The sequence below is a fragment of the Kwoniella dendrophila genome, chromosome 1 (genome assembly GCF_036810415.1).
Source record: "Kwoniella dendrophila CBS 6074 chromosome 1, complete sequence".
NCBI lineage: Eukaryota > Fungi > Basidiomycota > Tremellomycetes > Tremellales > Cryptococcaceae > Kwoniella > Kwoniella dendrophila.
In genome coordinates, this window is record NC_089476.1 from 1,250,689 (window position 1) to 1,276,957 (window position 26,269).

The window sequence follows — 26,269 nt, forward strand, 5'->3', positions numbered from 1 at the left end:
AAACAATGATTGTTCAGCTCATATAGTCTTGCATTAAATGTCAAGTTAGTAACTCATCATATGACGGAAAGGATGTTTACATTTTATGACATCCTTTCCGGATTCAGGCACGCGTAATGTTGTCAAGTTAATCCTCCTCAGACTGGGTGTAAGATAGATCATACGAAAAAGAATAGTAAAATGTACATCGTCAAATGGCACTTCTACTATAAGTATGTACGACAGCTGGGTTCTTAGCTCTTGGCAGCCTTCAGTTTTAAGCGAGGGAGTCATCATTGCTATATGAATGAAATAGGTCATTGATTGTATTTTAGGTTGAAATAGCAATGTGGCTACGTTATCTACCACGCGTTTGAAGGGGTTTCAGAGCACATACGAATCATCCAACCTTGATTGCATTCAGAAAGGTTGGTAAACAATTCGACTCTCATCCAGGAGAGATACATATACATGTATGATAGCATGCAAGTTCTCATGTATAGGCTCGTTGAAAACCATCTTCCACTCTTCATTTTGCGCATATCTTCTCACACTTTACATATTAGTGACTTGTGGCGAAAGATCATCCAAGATCACAATGAGAGCTACTATCATGAGCAGCACGACTTCGCTTTTCTGTGAAAGTGGTTCTTCTTGGCTTACCGAAGCAGAAACGTGTCACCAATCCAATGTCTCCGGATTTTCAGGTAGTGAGTTTACCAAAGGTTTCAAAGAATATACAAACGGCAGATAGCTCACCTCCATTTATTCGTTTCCTCAGTAGATAACAATTTTGGAGATTCTAGGCGATCAGACGAATCAACTCTGGTGTCTTCTAAACATAGCGGCAAAAGCTTCTTTATTCAAGGATATTCTGATGAGCAACATCGAATCAAAAACGCAGTAAAAGAATCGCAATCAGTTTATGGGAGAACTTCACCAAGATTTCCTAATTCAAACCATGACTTGAGTATTTCATTAGGCTACAAACTTTGTACAGACACAGAAGAGAAGAGAAGAAGTATAGATATTTTAAACAAAATTGGGAACTGTAAGGGTAATAACCCAAATAATCCTTATAATATCAAAGTTGAGCCATATATGGAGATTAATTGGGATAAGAGAATCCCCGATTTATTTGTGGAAGACGATGCTCTCCTTATACGAGTGCCCAGGGATCAAGTCAAACAGAATAACGCTGTGCAGTACGGACCAATATATCAAGGTAAAGTGGGCATGGAAAGAACAGGAGGACACAAAGGAAGAAAACGCGTTGAAAAGAAAGCTAACAATGAAGGTGAGCTAGAGTTCAGCGGCACGCATGAACCGACTTACTAATCAAAATTATCATGACTGAATAGACAAAGCTTTGATTAGACCTGGTCTTGAAAGACAACCTGATTATTTCCCTTTGAAAAGGCAGACAAAATATATCAATTTACCTTCTTTGGAAGAATTTGTCTGTGAGGAGAAGTCATCAAATGATGTCAAGGACAAATCCGTTGTTGCCGATCCGAAGCCAGTAAGAGCTACAAATGATCAAGCAGAAAATGGACTTATCACTGCGAAATGCAAAACGATTGTCAATGACGGAAACGTAGCAATGGGAGAATATCCCATTACCTATCGGCTAGCTGAGTTTATAACTCAACCAAGAGGCGCTATTTCGGTTTTGACGAAGTTCAATGATCCCCTCAAAGGTATACAAAAATTCCCTTATGTCGGAAGAGAAAAAGCAGAAGATTCTATCGATACTAGAAAGGAGCTTGATAGAGCATACGAAGAGCTGAAGAAAGAGAAAGAGCTATACAGACAAAACCAGTTGGAACACGCGAAAAAGAACTTTATGGACTTAGCCATATCCAGTTTGGATGCCTTCTTGAATAACTCTGATGATTTCTCATATGCATTAGAAAGATTCGAAAAATGGTTGAAACTTGAAAGTGAATTTTACAAAGTAGATTATACTATGGAAATGATAATCAAGGAAAGGGAGAAACGAAATCAAAAATGGTACCAAAAATTATACCATAACGATTTCTTACGTATTATCCAACAGAAAGGTAAAGCCAGCAGTGTTTAGCTTACCATTTTTTGAAGAAAAAAAAAGACTGAGAATATTTTATTGCTAAATATCCAGATGGCATTGCTCGCGAAAGAGAAGAAGGTAAAAAGATCATAAAACATGATAATACACAGAAAACAGAAATAAAATCGTAGCAATAATCGAAATGCATTATTATATACTGTACCTCATTGATTTTGCATGAACTTACAGTACGAGTAGTATTTCGGAAGTAATGCCACTCTAGTGAATTTCAGTCGTACAGTATCGAAACTATACTGTACGCAGTCATGTCTTACGAGCAAGACTCAAGGGTATATGTAATAGTATCAGAAAAAGTCAAGAGCGGTATGAGCAGACTGCGTTCACGAGAACAAGGTTTAGAGCACATAAATTGCATATAAATTATACATGATCAACTAATAACCGAAGGTGTTAGGCTATAAGTTACCTAACATTCTGTAAATTGTCTACCGAAATACGAAGTATATAAAATACTTTTCATCAACCCTATCATAACAAAATCCTTTGAAATATAACTACAAAAGATATGAGATAATTATAATTAAATTTGATTTATACTTTAATATCATCGTGGTGTTCGACGTGAGAAGATACACCTTTTTCTTCATCATCGAAAGCTTTTTCAATAGCACCTGCTCTTCTTGCAATTTCAGCTTCTCTTTCTTCTTTAGTTACTGAACCGAAGATAATATCCATAGCTTCTAATGAGGTACCAGAAGTTTCAGGTAAGAAGAAGAAGGCCAAAGTGAATGAGATGATGTTGATAGCGGCAAAGAAGAAGAAGATACCACCGTTAGGCATTTTGAGGACCATTAAAGGAGTTGCTTTTGTTACACCGAAATTCCAAGCCCATTGAGTTGCTGCGGCAGTCATTAAACCGAAATGTCTTGTTCTATTTGAGAAGATTTCTGAACAAATAACCCAAGGTAAAGGACCGACAGAGAAACAATATGGAATAACAAATAAGTAAATACAGACTGCCATTCCAATTGAAGCTCCTGAAACTGGTCCACCGGTTTTTGGGACGTGTGTATGGAAGATTGCACCAACAATCCAGAGGAACATACTCATAAGAGCAATACCAGTTAAGAGTGGTTTCTTTCTTCCAAATCTATCAACACCAAAGATGATAAATATACCAGTAGCAACAATCTTGACAATACCATAAACACCTGAAGCTAACAGTCCGGTTTTAGCACCAACTAAACCAATAGATTGGAAAATTGATGGAGCATAATAAGAAATTGAATTTTGACCCGACCATTGTTGTAATGTGAAGATGACGAAGGCAATTACAAATCTGAATGGGTTACCTTTAGCGCCAATTTCTCTCCATGATGCACCTTGTGTAGCAGCTTCTTCTTCTCTGATAGCAGCGATGATCTCAGCAAATTCGAATTGGACTGCTGGGTCTGTAGGTGGTAATTTTCTGATCCAAGCAAGGTTTTTGAGAGCAAGTTCATCTTTGTGTTTGGTGGCTAACCATCGAGGAGATTCTTTTAAGATTGGTAATAACATGACCATAATACCGACTGGGACAAGTTGGAAACCGATTGGAATTCTCCATTGAATAGCACCTCTTGATGCGTTCATGAAGGTGACACCATAGTTGATCCAATAAGAAAAGGCAACACCAATGACTACAACAACTTGGAACATACCAGTGATTCGACCTCGAATCTATTCAATCAAGATGAGCGAATGTACTTTTGGCATCTAAAGGGGAGGAAGTTGTAAACTTACCTCTTTAGGGGCGATTTCCGATGCGTAGGTAGGACAAACCATTGACATTAAACCAACACCGAAACCGGCTGTGAATCTACCACCGTAAACGAGACCAAGAGATGATGAAGCGACGACTTGTAAAATACCACCAACGATGAAGATCCAGCATCCAACCATTAAAGACCATTTTCTACCTAGATAATCTTCTAAGGGAGCACCACCTAAAGCACCGAAGAAAGCACCACCTTGTAAGATAGCAACAATGTTACCTTGTAAAGCGGCAATTTGAGCTTTGGTACCAGTGATATGGAAATCTTTAGCAAAAGAAGGTAACGCAATGACACCACCACCTAAACCGGTATCATAACCGAAAAGGAAAATACCCATGAAACCAACGGCAGCTAATAAATATGCTCTTGAATGGGCATGCCATGGTCGATGGGTATCAGGTGCGAAAGATGCTTCTTGAGCATCGTGTCTTCGCTCGTCGGCGTGAGATCTAAACATCGAAAATGGTTAATGAATGATGCCACATGGTGGAAGATCTATAATAAAGGATCGCCACTTACCCAACAACCATAATTGAATTCCTCTCTATGGGTAAAGTCTTGTAGATGTTTATAGAGTGTTGATTTAAGCTTGATTAAAAAGCTTGAGTGATGGAACGATTCACAAGCTTAAATATTATTGATTGTGGGAAAGAACACAAAAAGCCATTGAGATGATTTACAAAGCTATTCTATATATACTTTCCAGCAGGTTAGGTCTGATCATGGATTTTATACTGACTTGTTTTTACCTAGATCACCAGCTCCTCTCGAAAATCTTGAAAGAAGTAATACGAACAGACGTGTTTTGTATATGACCCCGCGGGCCGCCGGACCGCCAAAATGACAATGTATAATTACAGCAGGAATTATGTACAGAGTAATCGTACATGAAGTTCATCAATAACAAAAAAAAATATGTTTCTTTGTAAAGGGAAGATCAGGAGGTACATGCGGGGAAAGGACTCAATTATGACGAGAAAATCAGGATCAATGGCGGCTAGATCAAACTTTCTAAACAGAAACAATTTTTACAAAACCTTACAGGTTCTAAGCCTTACGGCTAAAAGGTAAATTTAATCAGCAAAAAATGAAGAGGACGTGATCCAGATTATCCAATTCTTTGCTTTGACCTTTGTTTTCCCGGCAAGATCGGGTATAGTTACATTCATGTGTAGAAACTAAGACCTTGTTCCCTGTGGGGTAACAATGGTCAATGATATGGTTCAACGGCTTATGAATCACTTTGGATATTGGGATTGAACAGGTAAAAGCCAAGTAAAATATCCAAAAATACAAAAATACAAAAAGTGAAAAAGCTTGTTTCTGTTGAGAAAAGCCATTTTTAGAAGATCTCCCCCGCACCACATGATACCAAGAACCCCAATATAGGTTCAGAGTATGTAAAAAAAGGTAAAAAAGGTGAAAAAGGTACAAATTTATCTCTATTTTCCTGAACGGTCCGGTGTGTAACCGCTTAAGAATCCTATCCCTCCACTTTTATTCTTTTCTTCTCACCTTCAGCTCTAGACAAAACGCAACCTCTCTATAACCCTTTTTGGCGCTCATTGATCGCTTTCAGTCTCGATCAAAATCTGTTTTTCTTTTCTTTGTTGCTATGATCCGGCAAGTTGTCTGTTACCATTTACCGGTTTTTACAGGATTTAGAAAAAAGGGAAGAAATACAACTGTAGTCAATTCAAAGCTCTTAAATAACGAAACAACGTCCGGGCCGCATGTCACATACTATGCTATTTGCCTTTTACTTTTGTAGACGGCAGGAGCATATTCGGTGGATTACCAATCATGACGATCCAATATGCTTTTTAGTAGACGAATGCAGCAATCGAGTTGTTGCAAGTCAGCTGCTGAAGGTGTTTCTAGCAATGCCGTCAGAAATGTATCCACAACTCTGGAAATGTATCAGCTATTACGACGCGTTATGTCCAGAAATAGATATCGTCGTATTGACAAGACAATGAAGTGACTGAAGAATCCATACAAACAAACAATACCACAACCGTAACTCGATATCGATAACCCAGGTCGCCACTTTAGCATCCGATGGTCATTATACCACTCATACCTCGTCTTCTGATGGAAAACGAGAGAATAGCTTTGATACTGATCAAGGGAAGTTTACGGCCCGCTCCTTTATTGGGAGAACCAGATTTCTCATATCATTAATACTATAGTCGGCCCGACTGTGATATATCCTGTATCTACAGTAATCGCGAACGCGAATAGCTATATGTAGGAGGGTGGAATTTATAAGGATCTTGTTCCTCAAGTTATGTAAACCTAACTTTAGATTTTCCCGCTTCGATTTACACTCTCAAGTTGAATTTCTAAATCACCTTTACCTCTAGCTAACATTAATTCACCTGCAGCTAATTTTTCTTTTTCTTTCATTTCTTGTTCTTGTATTATATCTTGGAAAGTCTTGGCATCAATTTTTGATGAATCTTGTAATTCCGATACATCTAAATGATTTACAAGTTCAATTGGCGCTTGAAGTGCTTGAGTTACTTCCTCTTCGAATCCACTTTCAGGTGTATCTTCTACTCCATTCAATTGTATCGTGAATTCTGAATCGCGTCGTTCATGTTGAGGTTCATATTTATGTTCATGATTGACACCACGTCTAGCAGCCTTTTTTTGTCGAATTCTGTCACAGCGCCAGAGGAACATCAGCATTGACCAACGCTACAGATGATAAACCGGTGATCACGACTCACCTCTCCAATTCAGCTGTCCTGTTCTCTTGCCATTCCTTCATTTCCTTTTCCAACCTTTCCAATTCAGCTCTTTGTGAATCAGCCAATTCCAACTCCACCACGTCCGATTTAGTTGGATTAGCACAACCTGCTAATCGTAACACATCTGGAGCTTCCATATGATCTGAAGTCGTAGTCATTCGATGTGCAAATTCGCAATTCCACCCGGGTGTCAAAATGAACTCTCCACCGAGTTGAGTTAATGTACCTGGATTAGCAAGGGGCATACGGAAAAATGCGTTCTAAGGGCATAATCCAACATCTGTAAGGCAAAAATACTAGAGTGATCTTAACGCGAAAGATTTAACTCACTCCTAGACCGTGCAATAGTTGACCTGGAACAGCACGTTGATGATATGCCGCACGACCTTTGAAGAGTGGACCGAAATCATTGGTCATTTTGGTCATACTGATCATAACAGGCATATCAGCACAGTCCCGGTGCAATGTGGTTATAGGAAACACAAGCAGAGCGATTGAAGCTATGACTCACCCCATTAATTGATATAATCTCCTTGGACCATCAACATAGATTGGGAAAGGACAATTAAACAATTTCTTATATGCTTTTATAATTTTCCAACTTCCATTTGATATAATGATGACTCTAATTCCAGCTTTTTCCAATGCTACAGGATCTAGTAAAGATAAAGAAGCAAAAGTATAATCTTGACATTGTCCACACCAAAAATGTCTAATAAAGAAGATTACAGTTTTACGTATCTTTGTATCTGATTTAGACTCTGGTGTTGAATATGTAGCTGATTTTTCCATCGTTGTTGATACTCCCATACCAAGGTTTTCTCTTGATTTACCTTTACCTTGTGTTTGACTTTGTTGATCATCCGTAAAAGAGCTCGATGGATCATTGTGGTATTTAGGGAAAAAATCACCAAAACATTTCAGATCGCCATTTTCATCTTTCAAAAAACATGTACCAGCTTCCCATAAATTCTTTTTGGAAGGTAATTTATCAATGCTGAATTCATCTTCTTCACTGCTTCCTTTATCGCTATCTGTCGTAGGTGGAGTAATTGGCTTTTTGATTTTTTCCGTACTGTCCCATCTAAATACTTTGGATTTATATCTACCAGATCCTGTATGTGTACCTTGTGTACCTAAGCCTGAACCTGAACCGCTTTTATGTCTATTTGAAGATGATGATTTCATAGGTATTGATCCTATTCCAGGTGGAGAAGTAGGTGATATAGGTGAATTCGCTTGCGACCGCGATTGTGATCTTCTTGAGGGACCTGAGCGTAACATAGCAAAAAGATCCATACTCCTAGAAGAAGAACCATTCGTATCAACTGAAGATCTAATTGGTGCTCTTCGAGCTATAGGTGAATGTATTTTAGCTGATGAAGATGATGATGAGGAAGATGCTGCGGAAGGATCTTGGTCGAGCTGCTTGTTTGTTTCAGAAGGTGTAGGAGGCAAAGGTCTATCAAGAGAAAGCGAGATCAAACGAGCATTTAAGGCATCTTCTTTCGTTATTGTAGGTATATCTAATCTTTGTAGTCGTCCTTTACTCAAATTACTACTACCTTCAGCAGCTGTTGTAGGTCTTGATTCATCCACTGATCTTCTTCCGCCAAATGTACCAGCTGTATCAGGTCTAGAATTCTTCTTTTTACTTACATTTGGACCTATAGCATTTTCATCTTTTTTAGGTGAAATGATACCTTTTCTCGCAGGTGGAGGTGGTGTTCTACCCATTGATCTATCAGGTATAGGTGGATTATTCATCATTACAGGTGTGTATCTATCTGTTGGTGTAGGAGTATTTCTACCACCTGTAGGCGAACAGCTTCGTAAACTACTCGAAGCACTACCACTACCATTTTTTGAATGTGTAGATGTTCGTAAATTTGATGCTGCAAATGGATGATCAACAGGTAAAGACTGATTGTTATCGGTTTCATTTAAAAGCAAAGTAGGAACAGGTTTTCTCCTTAATGAATGTGATCTTTTATGATTTATCGTTGAAGATCTTGAGTGAGAAGGTGAATGCGAAGTTGATTTCGTAGAAGAACTTCTTTCAGGTGATCCAATATGTTTATTTATGATTTGAAAAGGTACATTTTTGTTATTATGCTGTTGAGGGATGTTTGGTGAATCAGGCACTATCGGAGAACTGATTGTTCCTCCTTCCTCAGTTCCAATCTCAAAATCTGCTGCAGATGATCTTCTTCTTTCAGCTTGAGGTGGAAAATCTGATACTGGTAATATTCGATTATTGATTTTCTGCACGACTTCATTTTCCTGCATCATTGGTTCATTTGACAATTTGCTATTCGGCTGCGTAAATAAAGATCTAAATGACGATGATTGGGAAGTATTTGATGAACCTTGTCGACTATGAGCCGGTCTCTTGGGTATTAAAGGTGCCATCTTGCTGAATATATTCTATACAATACGAGATACAATAATTTTGATCAATAAGATCAAGTTGAAGAATAAAAGCTCAAAGATATTTCTAAAGACATGAGATGCATTTTGATTACACTAGACCACCTACTGAAGTTAGACGACGACGACTCTTACCTATACTCTACAACCTCTCACGTCATATAATGCGCCGCTCTACAAGACAGGAGTAAAAAGGCCATATGTGTTGCAATCGTTTATGTAAAAATAACTTTTTTGGTTACAAGAAGCTAGAGAGGTATGGCGGAGAAGCAAGACAAGAAAACCTCTTTTCTGTTCCTGGAACTATATTACTAATTACCGAACTTTTCTTCCCGTATCTCTTGTCTGATTTCCACCCTTATCAATGGCACGAAGAGGTTTACATCCCTTAAAATGACTAACGAGAAGGAGGAAACGTTTTCAGCGGTGATTGTCACCATGAGCTTTTTGCAGATCAACACACAGGCTAGACTGCTATCTTGTACTCTAGACTTCACGGTTCTTATTAGGCGATTGTCCATCAACGTAAAATAAAGCAAAATTGAACGTCAAAACAGGCAGGTGGTAGAGATAGAAGGGACACGTCATATGGGTTATCCCCTGATTCACTTCTTTTTCCGAATCCCAAAGTAGACAAGTGGAACTTTTCACCTCGGGCAGTGTGATTCCTAGATTATCGGAATCTAATCTTTCACTGGAAAACCCCTTATGTCCAAATCCAGAATCGATCGAGAGGGTTGAATCCAGGTACCTTAATTTCTTGAGAGTTAGGTGGCAAAGAAATAGTTAATTTTCGCAGTTTCTCACTAAACTAGCGTGGTCTCGGATTATCCTAACCAGTACATAATAATTGAAACCCTTGAAATGTACTGTGTTTAGCTGCATTGGCATCTTTCAGTCTGCCTAAGAGAAGAAAGTAGAACGGACATCCGGGCTGCAGGTTACAGGCAGAGTGACATGCGTGACATTTCTCATCTTTCAGCATCAATGACTTAAAGAGTGACCATTAGAAAGAGCATCCGATAGTGCATGATTCGTATGGATGATACATGCATGTCACTACGCGAGTATAGTAATGAAGAGGAAAGCATATCTGCTCATACATCGCTAACTCATATGTACCCATATGAACTCATATGTGTTCCGAGACTTCTACGTATAAACGGAACAACAATTTCCAAACATTTGTGATCTTTCGTGATCTAGCGTTAAGATTGCCCTCGGACATAGCATTAGCAACAGAGTAGGAATCACTCCTACTCAGGTGATTTGATTAAGCAGCAATATCCAAAATTACTGTTTCACAACAGGAGAAGACTATCTTTTCTTAGCCTTCTCTCTAAATTCCTTTCTCTTCATTTTCGATTCTACTCTTTTCTTTCTGACTTCCTCCAATCTCCTTGCTTTTCTAGCAGCATTATCGACTGGCACTTTCGTTTTTATTCCTTTTATATGTAAGTCTGCATAATGTATGTTAGGTAAGGGCATTGCTGATTTGGGTTTAGCTTTAGTTTCCTCATTACTTCTGTTACTGCTGTCGTTATGGATCTGTAGCGTGGATGTAGGTATGGGTAGAGTTATTGAATGTCTAGGTGAATGTAAGATACTCTTTGGTAGAAGATTTCGTAATATAGACATTGACGGGTGAGAGCTCTGGGATTAGTGGAAGAACAAACGAATAACTCAGCTTGAATGACCAGACTAGGTAGAGAAGCTAGTTCTAAGAAGTCCAACTCACTCTTAGGCCTAAACAAGCTACTCTTCTCAATCCAACCAATTCCGCAATGTCTTTCTCGACCGCACCAAGAGGCACGACTCTAACTTCTTCCCCTTGACTACCTATTATGCCTTCTACTTCATTTGCTTTTAGTCTTGTCTTGCAAATTTTGGTTAATTGTTGATGTTGATAAATTAAAGCATTATATGTCGCACAGTATTGAGGTATTGGTGATACCAGAGATGGTGGATTAATGGATAATAAAGGTACAACTATGAATTCTAGTGGATTTTTCTTGTTGTCATCTGTTATCTTCCCTTTTTCATAGTCATCTTCTTCAATATCAGCTTCCGGTGATGGTGATCTAGGTGCAGTAGGTAGTAGATGGCTTTGATACTGCTTTACGCCCTTCAGACTACCTTGTCCGGCATTGGATTTACCATTCAAAGCTTCGCCGATGATGCATAACCTGATCCTCAAATCCGATATTTGCGATTCTAACGTTTTTATGACTTCGTTTATACCCAATACCATATGTGACAACATTTCTGGTTGAACAGGTCTTGATTTCACAGATTCCATTTCCGTTTCTTCTTCTTTGTCTTCTGCCTTTTCTTTCTGTTCTGATATTAAACGGGGTTTCTTGGCTAATGGTTCGGTCGAAGAAGGACTAGATGATCTCTTAAATCCTTTGTTTACATCTTCTACCATCGATATATCTTCGCTCTTCTCCGTTGATTCCAATGCAGCGGAGTCTTCTGTATCTGGGTTTTCTGTTTTATCCTTTCTAGATATTTTCCTTTTTATACGTTTCTCTCGTTGGTGACATCTTGCTCTAGATACATGGTAATCCGCTATTTCTGACGGTATGAGCTCTTTTAGTGCATGTAAAGTAGCATTCTGGAGATGTCGAGGTATATTGGGCCTATAACAATTATTCAGGTCAGAACTGATATGCTCTACCTTTTTTTGTAGATATACGTAGCACCAAGATTTCCTTGTTGGAGGAAGCAAATTCGGCAAACGTACCATGCAACGGTCAAAGGACTTGCTAAGACAGCTTTAACGACTTCTTTACTCATTCCTGATCTATCGATCACGTCTTGCGGGTTGTTCGTTTTCGACTTATCCTTCTTCGACTGAGCTCGAATGGTTTGAGTAGCATCTTGAGATACCGCTTTGACAGGTTGTTTTTTCTGCTTTGAAGACCCAGCGGAAGCGTTGTTATTGATTTTTGTGGAGTCAGACATCTTGCACTTCTACCACCTTTGTCCTCAGAGAAGTAGCTCAAACTGATTGGCTGAAAGAGCAGCCAAAATAGAAGAAATGTCACGATACCGTATGCCAATCTATACTTGACACCTTGAAGCAACTTTTATCAAACCTCGAAGAGTATAAATACATGCATATGTACGTAATAATTCCAAACAACGCGACAAGCTGATACCCTCGTGTTCACCATGTGCAGAGATAACGAAAGAAACTGCCACATCGGAACTTCCGCTGACAGGTCAAGCGAAACTCCGCTATCCCCTCATCCCTCATGGTCAATTTTACCAAACTGGTGTTGCTCACCATACTGCATACGACCAATTCTTCGATATTTTCATTTATCATTGTTTTGAAATTCCTTTTATAGACTTTTCTACTTTCAACCCTCAAAAAAAAGCCCTTTTGCTCACCGGATACTCTATACGGCTGTCTAAGTAAGGACACACCCGCACTGAGTTAGCAAAAGCCCTTTTCAGCTTATACATCTTCACTTGTTCTTTTTCAACAGAAAAACCAAAAACCCCAACCCAAAAAATCAATCAAAATGGTTCGAGCTTCAGTTTTAAACGACGCCCTTGTACGTGGATTTTTCAGTTCAGCTATTAAGGATGTCTTTGTGGATGCTGGAATATTGAATAGGAGAAAGAGGAGGTTTTCATGCAGAAATGTAGACGGTAGCGAGAAGAAAAGGCAAAGGACGAAGAAGGACACATGAATCAGAAGCTTTAAGAGGTGGATGAATTGTAGAAAGGATTGTTTAGCTGACTTGTTGTATTTTTTTCTCACAGAACAACATTGTTAACGCCGAAAGACGAGGAAAGAGACAAGTTCTCATCAGACCTTCCTCAAAGGTTGTTATCAAAGTTCTTTCCGTCATGCAAAAACACGGTAAGTCTCCTTTTCTGCATCTCATTTCGTACCATCAAATCCTACATCCAATTCGAAGAACCCGGAGTATAACTGCCTTCACACGCTATTCCTACCGAGGCGAGGCTTTAAGTCTCCGGAATAATAAACATCTCATTCTTCATCTTTCTTGACTGTTCGTTCGATTCGAGGCCGCATGGCCAGTCTCAACAAACATTTAGTCTCATTTTGGAGAAGAGGGACATTTCAACGCATTTAGAACGCATTATAACCAAGTTTCATGTACTGATTCACTTATTGTGTTTTTAGGTTACATTGGTGAATTCGAAATCATTGATGACCACCGAGGCGGTAAAGTTGTTATTCAACTTAACGGTAGATTAAACAAATGTGGTGTTATCTCACCAAGATTCAACATTGCCGTTGATGCCAGTAAGTTTTCACATATATAAGATCAAAACTCTCGAAGGTCTATTTATTAATATACTCTCACACTTTAGTCGAACAATGGGTTGCCCTCCTTTTACCAGCTAGATCTTTCGGTAAAATCATCCTCACCACCTCTGCCGGTATCATGGATCACCAAGAAGCTAGAAACAAGCACGTTGGTGGTAAAATCCTTGCTTTCGTCTACTAAGGGATATATATCATTATGCCTATGCATTGAGATTTTAGGGTATTTGATTAATGTGCACAGGCAGACATATTTCTGAGTTCTCCATCCGTTGAAGCCGGAACTTCAGTTCATTGCACTCTTTAGCGTCGTACAATTTATATCTGGTATGGCATATCATCATTTGATTATATCCTATACACTACATCCTTTGTTTGAATTCACATACGTGATAAAGCTGTATCCTAAGTCCATCCCCCGATCTACTCGGATAGTGTCACTTTGCTAAGCGATCTCAGTACATCATATCATGCCATTTGTAGCCTTCTTTGCGAAACCTTTTCCTTCCTTCTGACAAATCAGTCGAATGTGATTTCTACAATATTTATTAGTTTGCTTTTTATCGTTGTTTCAAACGAGACCTGCTGACTAATGCGGAATCTAGAAAATGGAGGATTACTTACGAATCACCAAACCAAATTTCAATCATCAATCATCTTCTCCAAATGGTAGTAGTGCTGACATATCTCTTTCATCTACAAAATCCAATTCAAATATCACATCTGACCAGATCCCCAAGACGACCGGAAATCTAGTTCATAAGGCCTCAAAATTGAGTTTAAGAGCCTGGAATGTTGGTTCAGATATAGCATCAACAGCGTTAACTAAAATCTCAAACTCCAACCCAATGCAATCAGCAACGAATATACTCAATGAGACATTATCTGCATTGTCTTTCGATGAGCCAGAGAGCAATGACAGTACCAAAACATTATCCTTGGATTCTGACAATAAAGTGAATGATGGGGTTGACGATTCAACTTATGTTGATCAAGATGGGTTCGAAATAGCAGAAACTCAAGGGTGTAGTTATCAAGGTTCAATTGATCACGATCAGAATAAAAAATAATATTGATGGAAAAATAACTATGCATTCTAATAACTATGCATTCTATATAACAAAGCTGATTTGATATGTTTTGATATCATTTGATGTGACGGTCGGATTACGTTTACGTGTGCGTTGAGAAGAAGAAAAAGAAGAAGAAGTGGGGAGGGAATTGAAGCTTTTATGACGTAGATAAATTGATTTCCTCCAATTCTTCTTCTAAAGGTTTATCAACTCTTCTAAAACCACTCCCACTTGAAGAATGCTGTCTTGATTCTGATAATGTAGGTGTTGTTGTACTGAAAGTACTGACGAGGGGACTCGATAATCTCTCTTCTCGATCTTGATAATGTTGAGTTTCAGAATTGGTTCTTGACATTGTTAATGCAGTTGGTGAATTTGATATTTCACTGTTGGTGAAATTATGTGGACTTGGTGATCTAGTTTGACCTCTTTCTAATAGTTCATCTTGTGAAGTCATTGAAACTACACTTGATTCTCTTTCTTTTCTATTTTGTCTTATCCCTCCACCACTTCCAGTAGAATTTCTTATAACGGGTCTATCACGATCATCTTCATTAACAAACGTTCTTATTGACAATTCAGAATTATTTGCTGCTCTAGGTGGCGGACGAATCGATTGTGTAGCAGCAATTACTGAAGGTGGTACACTGATTAGATCAGAAGGCTCTCTTGACATTGCTTTTGGTGTTTTTTCCGAAGAATTCGATTCATTATTATGTACCGATTCATCAAAACTTGACTCTCTTGATAACGGTGAAGGTGTTCTCGAGGGTGCAATCAATACTGGTGATCTGCGATGTTCTAATCCTGCTAAGGCTAATTTTTCTTCTTCTCGTTGTCTATCGATATCGACATCTGACATTCTTGGGGAACCAAATTTCTCAGCTCTACCACCCTCCAAATCTATATCAACCATTTCGGCTTCAGCATCGAGGTTAGGTGACGTTCTTGAAGCTCTACGTGAAGCATTACCAGCTGATACATCTAAATTCATTACCCATCCTCCTCTTAATCCTGATTTCTCAGCTTGAGCAATAGCTGCCATAGCTTGAACATCGGCTCGAGTAGGTAAATCGATAGGTGATGGTACAGGTAACGGTTCTTTACGACGAGAACGTGGAGGTGATCTTGAAGGAGGAGATAGGTATCCAGATGCAGACGTAGGTGCAGCTTGCAGTGGATGATCTGTGGTTGGTGCGATAGGAGTTATAACTCTGACGGGCGATGGAGCTGGATGTCGGATTTTTGGGATAGGAGGTTGTTCAGGAGATGCAGGTGGAAGGAGAACATCGGAATCATGTGGGACAGGTGTACCGGGCCCAGGAGGTATCGATGGTGATCCAAGTACTAGATAGCCAGTTAGCTAGAAGACTTGGGTCGCCGGGGTAGTAGCTGACTTACCTGGAATTTCCACCTGGGCTGCACTTTCACCAACTCTCATTCCAATACCTAAACCTTCTACAGCTTTACCTTTACCCTTAACTGGTTTATCTGTATTATAACCAGCCAAAACTCTAGCTTCTTCTAGACCCTTTTCGATATCTTCTACATCTAAACCTAAACCTAAACTATCCCATTTTCTTACAGATTTATCCCACCAAGCTTCAAGTACATTCCAACCTCTATATTCACCCGCTAATCTTAAACCTCTACCTGATTCACCAAAAGAACCACCACCATTGTAACTACCATAACCAATATCTTCTTCTTCGTCTGATGTGTTTCCATTACTAGCAGACCTTTCAATTTCCCACCCTTCACCAGATTCTAAATCTTCAACGAAAGATGACAACCATTTACCCCAACCACCTTCACCATCACCTCTCCATAAAACACACTTTCTATCAAAATCTCTACCAAATACGATAACTTGTCCCCATGATCCAGATGTTCCAGGATCTAAATCTACACCAACATAATTTCCTGTTCTATCAGACAGTAAAGGCATCCATCCTCTACATGCATATAATTTTTTAATCCAGTTAGGTGGTACACTTGCCATTGTAGCTAAAACTGCCGCGTTGTTACCTGCCATTGGATCATGTTCAGCTTGTCTCCAAAATGCCCATTCTCTCATTATCTCTTCTAAAGGTAAAAAATGTAAACCTAAGAATAATCCACCTGATCCAGAAATGTTTGCACAGGCTTCAAGATCTTGTCCATCAACTGCTAATAATGACTCTCTGACTGCTCGAGGTAAACTACATCCTAATTCAGCTTCAAAAGCAGCGAGTAAATGTGGGTTGGCTGGTCCATTAAGCGTTTCTAGTAATTCTGGGAAAGAATCCACAAGAGCATTTCGTAATCGATGGAAGGTATGAGTTGGAGGAGGGAAATAATTGGGAGATCCCGAACTGTTCGTTCAAAGATTAGCTATTGAAGCCAATTGCCTTTTGTTATTCTTGAAGAAACTTACAAGGCATCATTTTTTGGCGGTGGGTAGATACTACCTCTCCGACTTGGTCCAGGTGAAGATGCTGCACTGTCTGTGGGCTGATGGATTTGTCAGATTAAGATGCGTACTTTCATTATTTAAACTGTACCCACTAGACCACCATTTCCATAACTGGGTTCATTACCATACCTCATTCCACCTTGAGCGGTAGGTAAACTAAACGCGTCCATTGTAGAATTCATTACTGATCGTCTATTTGAGCCTCTACTTGATGAAGCATTTGTTGCTGAATTACCACCAAAGAAGTTCGATATAGATTGTAAGAATGGCATGGTTGAAATGCTGTTTAGAAGGAGTAGGGGGAAGGAAAAGGCTGTGGGTTCCAACCTTCATAGCTCAGTAACTTTTTCAGAGGTTATATTGGATGTCACGAAGGTCAATGCTTACTCACGGATGATTTGTTGATGTGAAACTCCTGTATGATACACTACCGACTATACTATAGTGCCAGATAGGAACTAGTTCACTTTACCAAAATGGTCTAAGGACAGCTTTGCTGCGACGTTCACCACCAGCCTTGGTCGAGTTTCGAGATGATACTGATTGATGAGATAAACTTTTTATATTGATGAGGACATGATATACAGCGTTGATGTTGATAAGTCGGGCGTCTATTGCGGAATGGGAAGTGATAAGGAGCATAGGAGGATTGAATATAAAAGTGTCAAGCATATGAAATGACACGCTGTACGCTGTAACAAAAGTGAAGCAACGAAAAGACGGGACGCGCTCAAACCTCTGTGCAACCCAATTCACTAGCGTCATCTCTTATTACGTAAATATTCATCATTCATCATTTGTTTACTTTGATATTTAGCACATCTTTGAAAATTATCATGACTCTACAGATGTTTTCCAGATGTCAGCCTGAATAGGTGCAAGTCAGAGGCTTATAAAACAAGTGATACAAGCGAGATCTAGCTGCACCACTAGATCACCTCTGTTAGTATGACTGTAACACGTACAGTGCACTTGTTGTGTCGGCTGATGAAGGGAAAAGCAGGAGAAGGTAAGCATCAGGGATAGATGAAGGAGAAGAACGGGTCTCATATCCGAACACAAAGTCCTTCAAGAGATGAAATGCAGTGCATCACTGTTAAGTTGTTCGCATTTCGTTGCACAGAACGTTCCAACTAATTCACAATTCTCCGGACGGTATTTCATATCAATACATTTATCAATTTAGGTTGAATTCTATTCACGACAATCTATCTATGGTCATCATTTCTCACTACCCATCACCAATCAATAAGATGGATAATCATGCCTTCTTGGCTATAGCTTGTTGCATTTGTTCCCAGATATGGTCTGCTGCAATGTCTCTGCCTTCTTGAGTGTAGTTTTCAGTTACAATTCTACCAACTTCTTGAGCTCTTTTACGGATTGTGAGAGCTACCGAATCATCATTCGTGCGGCCAATAACTTTGAGTACAGCCTTTGTGAATTCAGGCTCAGAGCAATCGGGACTACGAGTATAAATCAGCTATGTACCTCAAGCATATATCGAATGGAAACGATAAGTACTCACGCAGATTTAGGATTACCCCATTCTCCAATACCTAAGTATCTTAATCTGGCTGCAAAATCGTAACAATCCGTCCATCCAGGTAAAACTACTTGTGGGATACCGGCACTAGATATGCAGGAAATTCAAGTTAGTCAACTTGAAACATCTATTAGTTCCATCTTTACTCACTATAAAGCCTCGTGATAAGAATTACTTCCTCCATGATGGATAGAGCAAATGATATTCCCACTTCTTAGCATAGCGAAAGGATCAGCTTTTAACCAATCAACAATTTTCAGTCTATCACCAGCTTCTTCACTACCTTCTAATGTATATTCTCCTAGCTTTGATAGTTTCCATAAAACTTGGACATCAGGTCTAATGGATAATATAGTTCGAATGGATTTCAAGATTTCTTGCCCATTTCGTTTTGATGATTTCTTGATAGTACCTAAATTGATCAAGATTGTTGGTTTTTGTTGACACCATTTATATAAATCAGGATCTACATCTTCAAATCTTTCAGAAGCTTGAATTATTGGCCCGCAACATTTTAACCAATCTGGAATGACCATAGGTATATCCGCACCTGGATGAGTCATACACAAGACTGAATTCTCTTTGACTTTATCAAATAATGGGAACATTCCAGGATATCCATTCTTGTTTCTAAGCTTATTGGAAGCTTTGTGTTTCTTATCGATTGCAAGCAGCCATATACCAGTAAAGATTGTAATTATAATATTGGCTGGATAGAGATACCATGGAAGTGGATATGGATATGCTGAATTAACGCTGAACCATCATAATCTCGAGGTCAGCCTTTTTCCTTTCCAGTTTCATTCGATATGAGTTAGATCAATGAATGCAGACATCGACTCACGCAGGAATAGAAAAGACACCTGCCTCTTGATCCGCCATAGCGATTTCTTTAGTTGTATTTGGAGTTAAGACCGAAGCTTCTTTTCCAAGCTTTCTAATAGCATCTCTTGAAGAACACATTAACATATCGACAACTACGTAATCGGGATTGGTCTCTGTGATAACTCTTTCGACATCTTGAGCGGTATCAACGTATTCTTCAGGAGTTTCAGCATGTACAGTTCCAAAAGCTGTTTTTGCTAATTTGATACAACCACGGAATCCTGGAGGACTTTGGAAGAATTCTAATAGTTTATCTAATATGAACGAAACACTCAAATCAGCTTTCGCCCTATCATGATGACGATAATATGAACGAGCAGCACATAGAAAAGAAGATGCGTTTGATCCTCGGACTCACTCCAATCGTTATTATACCGTCTTTCCAGGTGTTGTATGATACTAAGTCCAACTATGGTATGGAAAGTAACACCTGATGGAGCACGCTTGCTTAACGGTGAATGGGAAGCAAGATGTATGTTGACTTTCTCTCCGTATTTAGCTTTGATAGAAGAAATTACAGCGAGATGACAATTGGCCTGTCCAGACTCAGCACTAATGAATTTGCGTATCAAGAGAAGCGAGCGAAACAGAGGGTTTGCAATGTCGAGATCAAGTCAGTATCGTTATTTCACGTCGAGGTGTTTACTTTGACTCACTGAGTGATGAACAATAAGGTAGGTTTCGCTGACATTTTGCCAAGGTCCTTGATTGAAACGATATGGTTTGGAGCTTAAAGATATCGATTTAAGCATAGATCAATAACGAGAATGTTATAATTCTTTTCTTGACATTTCAAAGTGGTGATGTATCTTCTGGACTTCTAAGGGGGATTCGTCGGCGCTGTGTGTCGACCGAGAACTTCAATTCGGAACGTCCTCAGTAGAGTACATGACCGAACATTATGACGGCCTAAGCTCGATTGCAAACGATTGGAAGGAATGTTTTAGGTAGGAAGTTGAACGAGATCCCATTTATGAAAAGTCCGTCAAATGAATAATTAAAACAAGGAGAAGAGAGCTAAGGGCAAAAAAACAAACATAAACTTGAAGAACCGATTGTATGTCAGGGCAAAGTAGTCTCCTAAATTCCGTAAAAAATCGTTATGTATTGATTTTGCTTTTCCACACCATTTTAGAAATCATGCATTATCCTGCAATACAAAATGTTGATATTAAGCATTCCAAAATATCATACCGAGAATCAAAGCACCTAAAAATACTAAGGCTTGAGTTGTAAGATCAGAATATGCTGTTGTGGGCGTATCACTTGAAGGTTCTCTTTGTGATAGGAAATAACAACCTAAAGCCGCTAATCCCATACCTAATAAGATCCTTCCATCACCAAACAAAACATCTTCTAAACCCCATACTAAATGTTCTGTAGTTTCTACTGCACCAACTAAAACTGGTGTCAAACCGCTTTGAACACCATCTAGAGAAACTTCCGTATAAGGTGCTATAGTAGTTGACCATCCAAAATGCCAATCTGCGATCAATAGTCCAAACAACACCAAAGCCGCTAAGATCAATGTCTGAATCATTGATGATATATAATGAGGTGATGAATATCTTTCTTCAGGATAATCTTTTATCCAATCTATAATCAAAGGTAAACTAATTATCAGAATTGCTAACACCATATTTAGCAATCTGTCTGGATTTGATGGTCCATTAAACTGGAAGGAAATTGGCTCCCAAACTTTCTCCTGAACGACTGGTACTTCAGCTTCAATAACAACTTGTCCTACAGGATTTGGTGATGGACCAAATGTAACTGGATTACCATTTCCATTTGTCTGGAGATTATTGATATGGATATGTGGTGAAGATTCCTTTACTACCCAACTAGAAGATTTTGGTCTAGATGGTATAATCTTTGGTAAAGCATTAATTATTGGTTTTCCTGATAAACCTCCACCTTCACCTAAGAGTGATCCACCAATAATACCACTTGGTTTTTGGAAAAAACTAGGTGTTCTCCAATTCATGTTAGGTATAGTATTTGAGACTTGAGCTTTTCCTGCAAATGCTAAAAGACCTAATAGTAACAGTAAACCTAAAAGTATTGATGGATTTAACCAAAAAGAACCTTTATTATCATTACTACCAGTTCCATTTCTAGCATCTTGTTCAGCTTGTCTTTTTGCATCTCTTTCAGCCTTTTCCCTCTTATGTCTTTTGTCTCTTTGTTCAGGTGTTTCACCATTCTTTTTATGTCTCTCATCCCTCTCAGCTTGTGCTTTTGCATCCTTTTGAGCTTTCTCCCTTTTATGTCTTTCATCTCTCTGTTCAGGTGTCTCACCATTTTTCCTATATCTTTCATCTCGTTCTTCTGGTGTCTCATTTCTTTTCTTATGCTTTCTATCTCTCTCAGCTTGTGCTTTTGCATCTTTTTGAGCTTTCTCTCTTTTGTGTCTTTCATCTCTTTGATCAGGTGTCTCACCATTTTTCCTATATCTTTCATCTCGTTCTTCTGGTGTCTCATTCCTTTTCCTATGTTTTCTATCTCTCTCAGCTTTTTTCTTTGCCTCTTTTTGATCTTTTTTCTGTTGGTCTTCTATAGCTTTTTTCTGTGCATCTTCTTGTGCTTTCCTTTTTTTATCCCGTTCATGCTTTTCTTGTTTTCTCTTTTCTCTCTCTTCTTGAGTTTGACCACTATGCTTTTTACCATCTTTTTTAGGATCACCATGAGTATCCTTTTGACTATCTCTTATTGCTCTTTCTTGCTCTCTTCTCTTTTTATCTTTTTCCCTCCTTTTTTGCTCATCTCTGTCTGCTTGGGTTTCACTTTTATGGTCTCTATTTGAACCATCACTATGTTTTCTGCCATGTTTTCTATCTTTTCCCCTATCTTTTCTATCCTGATCCTTATGTCTTTGATTTCTGTCTTTTCTCCTCCTTTCATCATCTGCTGCAGCTGCTTGTGCTGCTCTCTCAGCATCTCTATCTTTCTTCTTATCTTTCTCACGCTGATCTCTCTGCTTTTGTCTTTGTCTCTGTTTTTCCTCTTCCGGTGTTCTACCTGATTGTCCTCTATCTTTCCTGTTTGTTTCCCTGTCTTGCCGTCTTTTGTCTCTATCTTTCCTCTCTTGCTTAGCTTTGTCTGCATCTTTTTTCTGCTGAGCTTTTTCTTGTTGCCTTTGTTCTCTCCTCTTTCTGTCTTTTTCATCTTCAGGTGTTTCACCGTGCTTTCTACCTTTTCTAGAATTTCTTTCCTCATCACCCCTCCTGTTTTTACCATCTTTCCTGTCTTTTTCTTTTTGCCTTTTCCTATCAGCTTCTTCTTGCTCTTTTGTTCTTTTTCTACCCTCTGCAGGTTCACCATTTTTGTGAAGCTTTCCACTTTTTTGTCCTTTAGTATCTTTACCATCCTCTGAACCCTTTGTACCATTTTTCCTGTGATCTCTATCAGGTTTTTGAGATCCATCTGGGTGGTTACCAGTCTTATCTCCAGACCAGCTTCCATTCAAGCCAAGTAAGATTAAGAAGAGTAAAAGTAAAGCTAAACCAACACCAGGGAAGTTGACATGAGCAAGGTCTGTGGGCTGGACTGTGGTATCATTTAGTGTGTAATTATTAGCTAAAGTATTGTTCTGCTCTAATATGTTCCCATTTTTGGCGCATTCTTCAGGATACAAGTCACAATAATGTTGTTTGAGTGCAGATGGTTGTGGAAATCCACCAATGATGACTTGCTGATTACCATTTCCATTGGGAAGTCTTGCTGTATCTGAGTAAGGTAACCATGGTTCTGCTAGTTCATCATCAACATCATCTTCTACTTCTACATATGAGTCTGAGATATGGATATCCTCATACGGCTCATTGTCATAATCTGGTTCATCGATATAAATTGGGTTGGATGTTATATATTCTGGATTGTATTCAAATGATGTGTCGTGATCAAGCTCGGGTTTGTACGAATCATCATATATAGGGAAAGCATCCATTATTGAGTTTTTTTAGTTATAATTTGAACATTGATATCACAGTTCAAGATTAAAAGCTAAAGTCAAGCTGTTTGTATTGTGTACTTATGCATTGAAACTGTATATACCAACAACACTACTCTACATGTACCTCAAAGGTAAAGTTGAAAGGTAGGAACACAAAGGATGTTAAGGAAAGGTTATAAGCCTATTGCAGACCATACATGCTCTGACAGATATCTTGGATCATCTTTTGTCATTTGAATAGTCAGAACAGCTACCAACCTGTCTGAGACCTCATCTCCAATAGCTTGGACCCTGGAACTATAAATTCAGCAATGGTGAACAAGGAAGAAAATGATACACTTACTCCATATAATGATTCCATTCAGCTTCTATTGGCATCAGCTGCTGGACAGAGTACAATAGACATGCAACTTACTCCTGTTAGAAGGCAATAGATCATCCACATATTTCACAGTTGTAGTATAGGTCCAACCTCTTTTTGCGCTCTGTCCGGTCAGGATAGTGTCGGCATTGGGTTGAACATTGATTGGCATATTTGTAGTATTACCAATAAATAGATCACTTGTACCTGATCAGCTTAGTTAAACCTTCTTCTACTCACCGGCCAATGTCATACCTATGCTGATTGTTAGGGCAATACACATTCAAGATCTCTTCAGTAATAGACTTACCCTTTCACACCTAATGCATGGTTCTTCTTGCTGTCTTTTTCTGAAGAGGAGCTGTACTCAGTCTGTCAGTCTTTGTTGCAGCTCATCACCCACAACAATTCACCTGAGAAAGTAAGCACCAGTGCTATCCTGCTTGAATACTCTCAAATGATTGCCACCATAAATACTTTCCAAACAGGTTCCAAGAAATGGATCATGGAAATACTGATACCGCAATATACTTCTTTGTGTTTCTGAAATATAAATCAGCTTGATATGACAATGCTCAAGCAGCAGCAACACTAACGGTTGCTATAGCCATCTCCTAGGTTGGCCTGTTGTTCTACCCCCATGTGTAGTCCTAAGCATTGACCACCAAAAGCAGCTGCTTCAAGGTAATTATACAAACCACCCTCTGCCATTGTTTCTACCAAAACCCTTGGATCTGATTGATTAGATATGATGATATTCAAGGGTTCACCAAGATTTGCAGGTGTTGTCTCAGGAGTGTACTATGTGCAAGATAGTCAGCCGTGTGCAGCAACATGATAAACCTCACTCACCGTCAGCATACTACCACCATGTATACAAGGGTCTTCATAACCCAAATGATCCACCGATAATGCTGTTTGTACAAAAGCTATGAGCAAGAGTATAATTGGTCCAAACATTGCAACACAATCTATTTCTCAAATGTCCATTCAAGTTCTGCTTTGAACAGAAATACAGTCAAGTCAAAAGTTATATTGAATATAAAATGCATGGCTAAGATACCAAGATTTGAATGGTACAGCTGGGAAAGGGTTATACCACATCCTTTGTCCTGGTAGTATTAAAGCAACAAAGGAAGGACATCTGTAATTACTGTACTAGCTGTATGAGGCCAGAGAATCATTGTTTTGACTTGCCATCAGCTATAAAGGTGATACTGCTATGATAAGTGCTTTCTTGCTAAATCCTCCTTCTTCTCCTCACCACCACCTGCTCTAGAGCAGATAAGGTAAATCAGTCCTACAGCAGCAAAACAAAGGATGATTGTAGCCTCTTGCCAATTATCCATTGCAATACTGTCAACAGCTGCATATTGGGGTGGACTATTTACTGTTATTTTATGTCAGCATTTGCTTGTATTTGTTAGACTAGTTGGACTTACCTGAGATTACTGGAGGAACAGCTGTTATCACTTTGGGAGGCAACACAAATTTCTTCTTTGGTCGGTGTTTTTGCTTTACTTTGTGGGAACAGCCTGTTGATTGTTGTATCAGTCATTATTTACAAACCATCAAACAGACAACCCACTTTGGATATTGATTGATCCTGATTTCTTGCTACAACCCTTATCAATTGCTTTACCTGTTTTGCTAAGAGAGCCAGATTGTTCAGCTTGAATTTGCATGTTTTGCTGATTCATTGCTGCCATCTGAGCGGTTTGCATCTGTTGAGCTTGCATTTGTTGCATCATCATTGAGTTCATCATCATCATTTGCATTGAATCTGCAATAGATGACTTAGGTTCTAATGACTGTGTGATTACTTGGATTTTAGGCCTGATGTTCATCAGCATCCACATCTCTCCATGGCATAATTGACTTACTTGTGGGAGGCTTTCTTGCCTTTTTGGAAGTTATGCACTTGATGATGCTGGTCAAAATGATTTCTCTTATCATACATGCTTGAGGGAGGAGTAAAACTGTGATGAGGAACTTTGGGTGTGTAGGCTTGAGGTGCATAGCAAGCAGAATTCCAATGAGGGTTTTGGTCTCTAGCCTGATATGGCACAGTGTTAGTATTAGACTGATAGCTTTCTGGCAAGCTGTCAAAATTTGAATGCTGATTGTCCAAATAGGTTTGCTCAGCTTGTAGCTTAGGATGTAATTCTGCGGTTGGTCCAGCACTGTTCATTATGTATTCTAAATGTTGGGCTTCTAGGGACTGTTGTGCAGCGTGGTTTAATGGTGTATATTTTGGGGGTGGTCGGGGCGGATATATACCTTCTTGGGGAATATTATTTAAGGTTGGTTCAATATCCTGAAAGTGACCAGATGTGTCTCCGTCAGGCTCAAAGCTAAAAACCTTGTAAGTATAGTGCTCCCTTTGCAATGATCAAGACCACTCACCCATAATTGATATTATGACCATCTTGTTGTGTAGTAAGAACTGACATTTTATGGATTTTTTACTTTTGCAGAGAAGTATCATGTGATACAAGCAATGTTTTATTTGGGAGCAGGAAGATGTTGATCTCTAGTGTGTATATCTACTTATATATCTTGTACCCACACACCTGCATCAAGAGCACTGACAAAAGTGCATCATTAACAAAGGATTTCCTTAGTTTCATCCTCAAACACAAATATCAAACACCAC

At 39.0% G+C, this 26,269-nt stretch overlaps 11 protein-coding genes across 11 annotated transcripts; 3 read left to right on the forward strand and 8 right to left on the reverse strand.

Moving 5' to 3' along the window:
* Positions 1-577: 577 nt before the first annotated feature.
* L201_000456 (uncharacterized protein) lies at positions 578-2,062 on the forward strand (the record flags this gene model as incomplete). Its single annotated transcript, XM_066216258.1, has 3 exons — positions 578-689; positions 761-1,276; positions 1,341-2,062. The coding sequence occupies 3 exons, from the start codon at positions 578-580 to the stop codon at positions 2,060-2,062; spliced, it is 1,350 nt and encodes a 449-aa protein (XP_066072355.1).
* A 558-nt stretch (positions 2,063-2,620) lies between these two features.
* L201_000457 (uncharacterized protein) lies at positions 2,621-4,300 on the reverse strand (the record flags this gene model as incomplete). The annotated part of the gene is made up of 2 exons (XM_066216259.1): positions 2,621-3,748; positions 3,812-4,300. 2 exons carry the CDS (start codon positions 4,298-4,300, stop codon positions 2,621-2,623), a joined length of 1,617 nt encoding a protein of 538 aa, XP_066072356.1.
* A 1,847-nt stretch (positions 4,301-6,147) lies between these two features.
* L201_000458 (uncharacterized protein) lies at positions 6,148-9,011 on the reverse strand (the record flags this gene model as incomplete). The annotated part of the gene is made up of 4 exons (XM_066216260.1): positions 6,148-6,508; positions 6,579-6,859; positions 6,930-7,026; positions 7,111-9,011. 4 exons carry the CDS (start codon positions 9,009-9,011, stop codon positions 6,148-6,150), a joined length of 2,640 nt encoding a protein of 879 aa, XP_066072357.1.
* A 1,335-nt stretch (positions 9,012-10,346) lies between these two features.
* On the reverse strand, positions 10,347-11,996 carry L201_000459 (uncharacterized protein; the record flags this gene model as incomplete). Its single annotated transcript, XM_066216261.1, has 3 exons — positions 10,347-10,682; positions 10,768-11,671; positions 11,776-11,996. The coding sequence occupies 3 exons, from the start codon at positions 11,994-11,996 to the stop codon at positions 10,347-10,349; spliced, it is 1,461 nt and encodes a 486-aa protein (XP_066072358.1).
* A 566-nt stretch (positions 11,997-12,562) lies between these two features.
* On the forward strand, positions 12,563-13,522 carry L201_000460 (40S ribosomal protein S22-A; the record flags this gene model as incomplete). Its single annotated transcript, XM_066216262.1, has 4 exons — positions 12,563-12,595; positions 12,807-12,906; positions 13,195-13,317; positions 13,386-13,522. The coding sequence occupies 4 exons, from the start codon at positions 12,563-12,565 to the stop codon at positions 13,520-13,522; spliced, it is 393 nt and encodes a 130-aa protein (XP_066072359.1).
* Positions 13,523-13,946: 424 nt separating this feature from the next.
* On the forward strand, positions 13,947-14,408 carry L201_000461 (uncharacterized protein; the record flags this gene model as incomplete). Its single annotated transcript, XM_066216263.1, has 1 exon — positions 13,947-14,408. The coding sequence occupies one exon, from the start codon at positions 13,947-13,949 to the stop codon at positions 14,406-14,408; it is 462 nt and encodes a 153-aa protein (XP_066072360.1).
* A 160-nt stretch (positions 14,409-14,568) lies between these two features.
* Positions 14,569-17,138, reverse strand: L201_000462 (uncharacterized protein; the record flags this gene model as incomplete). The annotated part of the gene is made up of 4 exons (XM_066216264.1): positions 14,569-15,758; positions 15,813-16,765; positions 16,828-16,904; positions 16,959-17,138. 4 exons carry the CDS (start codon positions 17,136-17,138, stop codon positions 14,569-14,571), a joined length of 2,400 nt encoding a protein of 799 aa, XP_066072361.1.
* A 989-nt stretch (positions 17,139-18,127) lies between these two features.
* On the reverse strand, positions 18,128-19,988 carry L201_000463 (uncharacterized protein; the record flags this gene model as incomplete). The annotated part of the gene is made up of 6 exons (XM_066216265.1): positions 18,128-18,332; positions 18,395-18,499; positions 18,563-19,168; positions 19,257-19,551; positions 19,656-19,849; positions 19,954-19,988. The coding sequence occupies 6 exons, from the start codon at positions 19,986-19,988 to the stop codon at positions 18,128-18,130; spliced, it is 1,440 nt and encodes a 479-aa protein (XP_066072362.1).
* A 480-nt stretch (positions 19,989-20,468) lies between these two features.
* On the reverse strand, positions 20,469-23,246 carry L201_000464 (uncharacterized protein; the record flags this gene model as incomplete). Its single annotated transcript, XM_066216266.1, has 1 exon — positions 20,469-23,246. One exon carries the CDS (start codon positions 23,244-23,246, stop codon positions 20,469-20,471), a length of 2,778 nt encoding a protein of 925 aa, XP_066072363.1.
* Positions 23,247-23,425: 179 nt separating this feature from the next.
* On the reverse strand, positions 23,426-24,573 carry L201_000465 (uncharacterized protein; the record flags this gene model as incomplete). Its single annotated transcript, XM_066216267.1, has 7 exons — positions 23,426-23,543; positions 23,596-23,620; positions 23,668-23,813; positions 23,924-23,974; positions 24,027-24,156; positions 24,210-24,414; positions 24,466-24,573. The coding sequence occupies 7 exons, from the start codon at positions 24,571-24,573 to the stop codon at positions 23,426-23,428; spliced, it is 783 nt and encodes a 260-aa protein (XP_066072364.1).
* Positions 24,574-24,833: 260 nt separating this feature from the next.
* On the reverse strand, positions 24,834-26,066 carry L201_000466 (uncharacterized protein; the record flags this gene model as incomplete). The annotated part of the gene is made up of 5 exons (XM_066216268.1): positions 24,834-25,003; positions 25,056-25,148; positions 25,202-25,449; positions 25,497-25,967; positions 26,020-26,066. 5 exons carry the CDS (start codon positions 26,064-26,066, stop codon positions 24,834-24,836), a joined length of 1,029 nt encoding a protein of 342 aa, XP_066072365.1.
* Between the last annotated feature and the right edge of the window lie 203 nt (positions 26,067-26,269).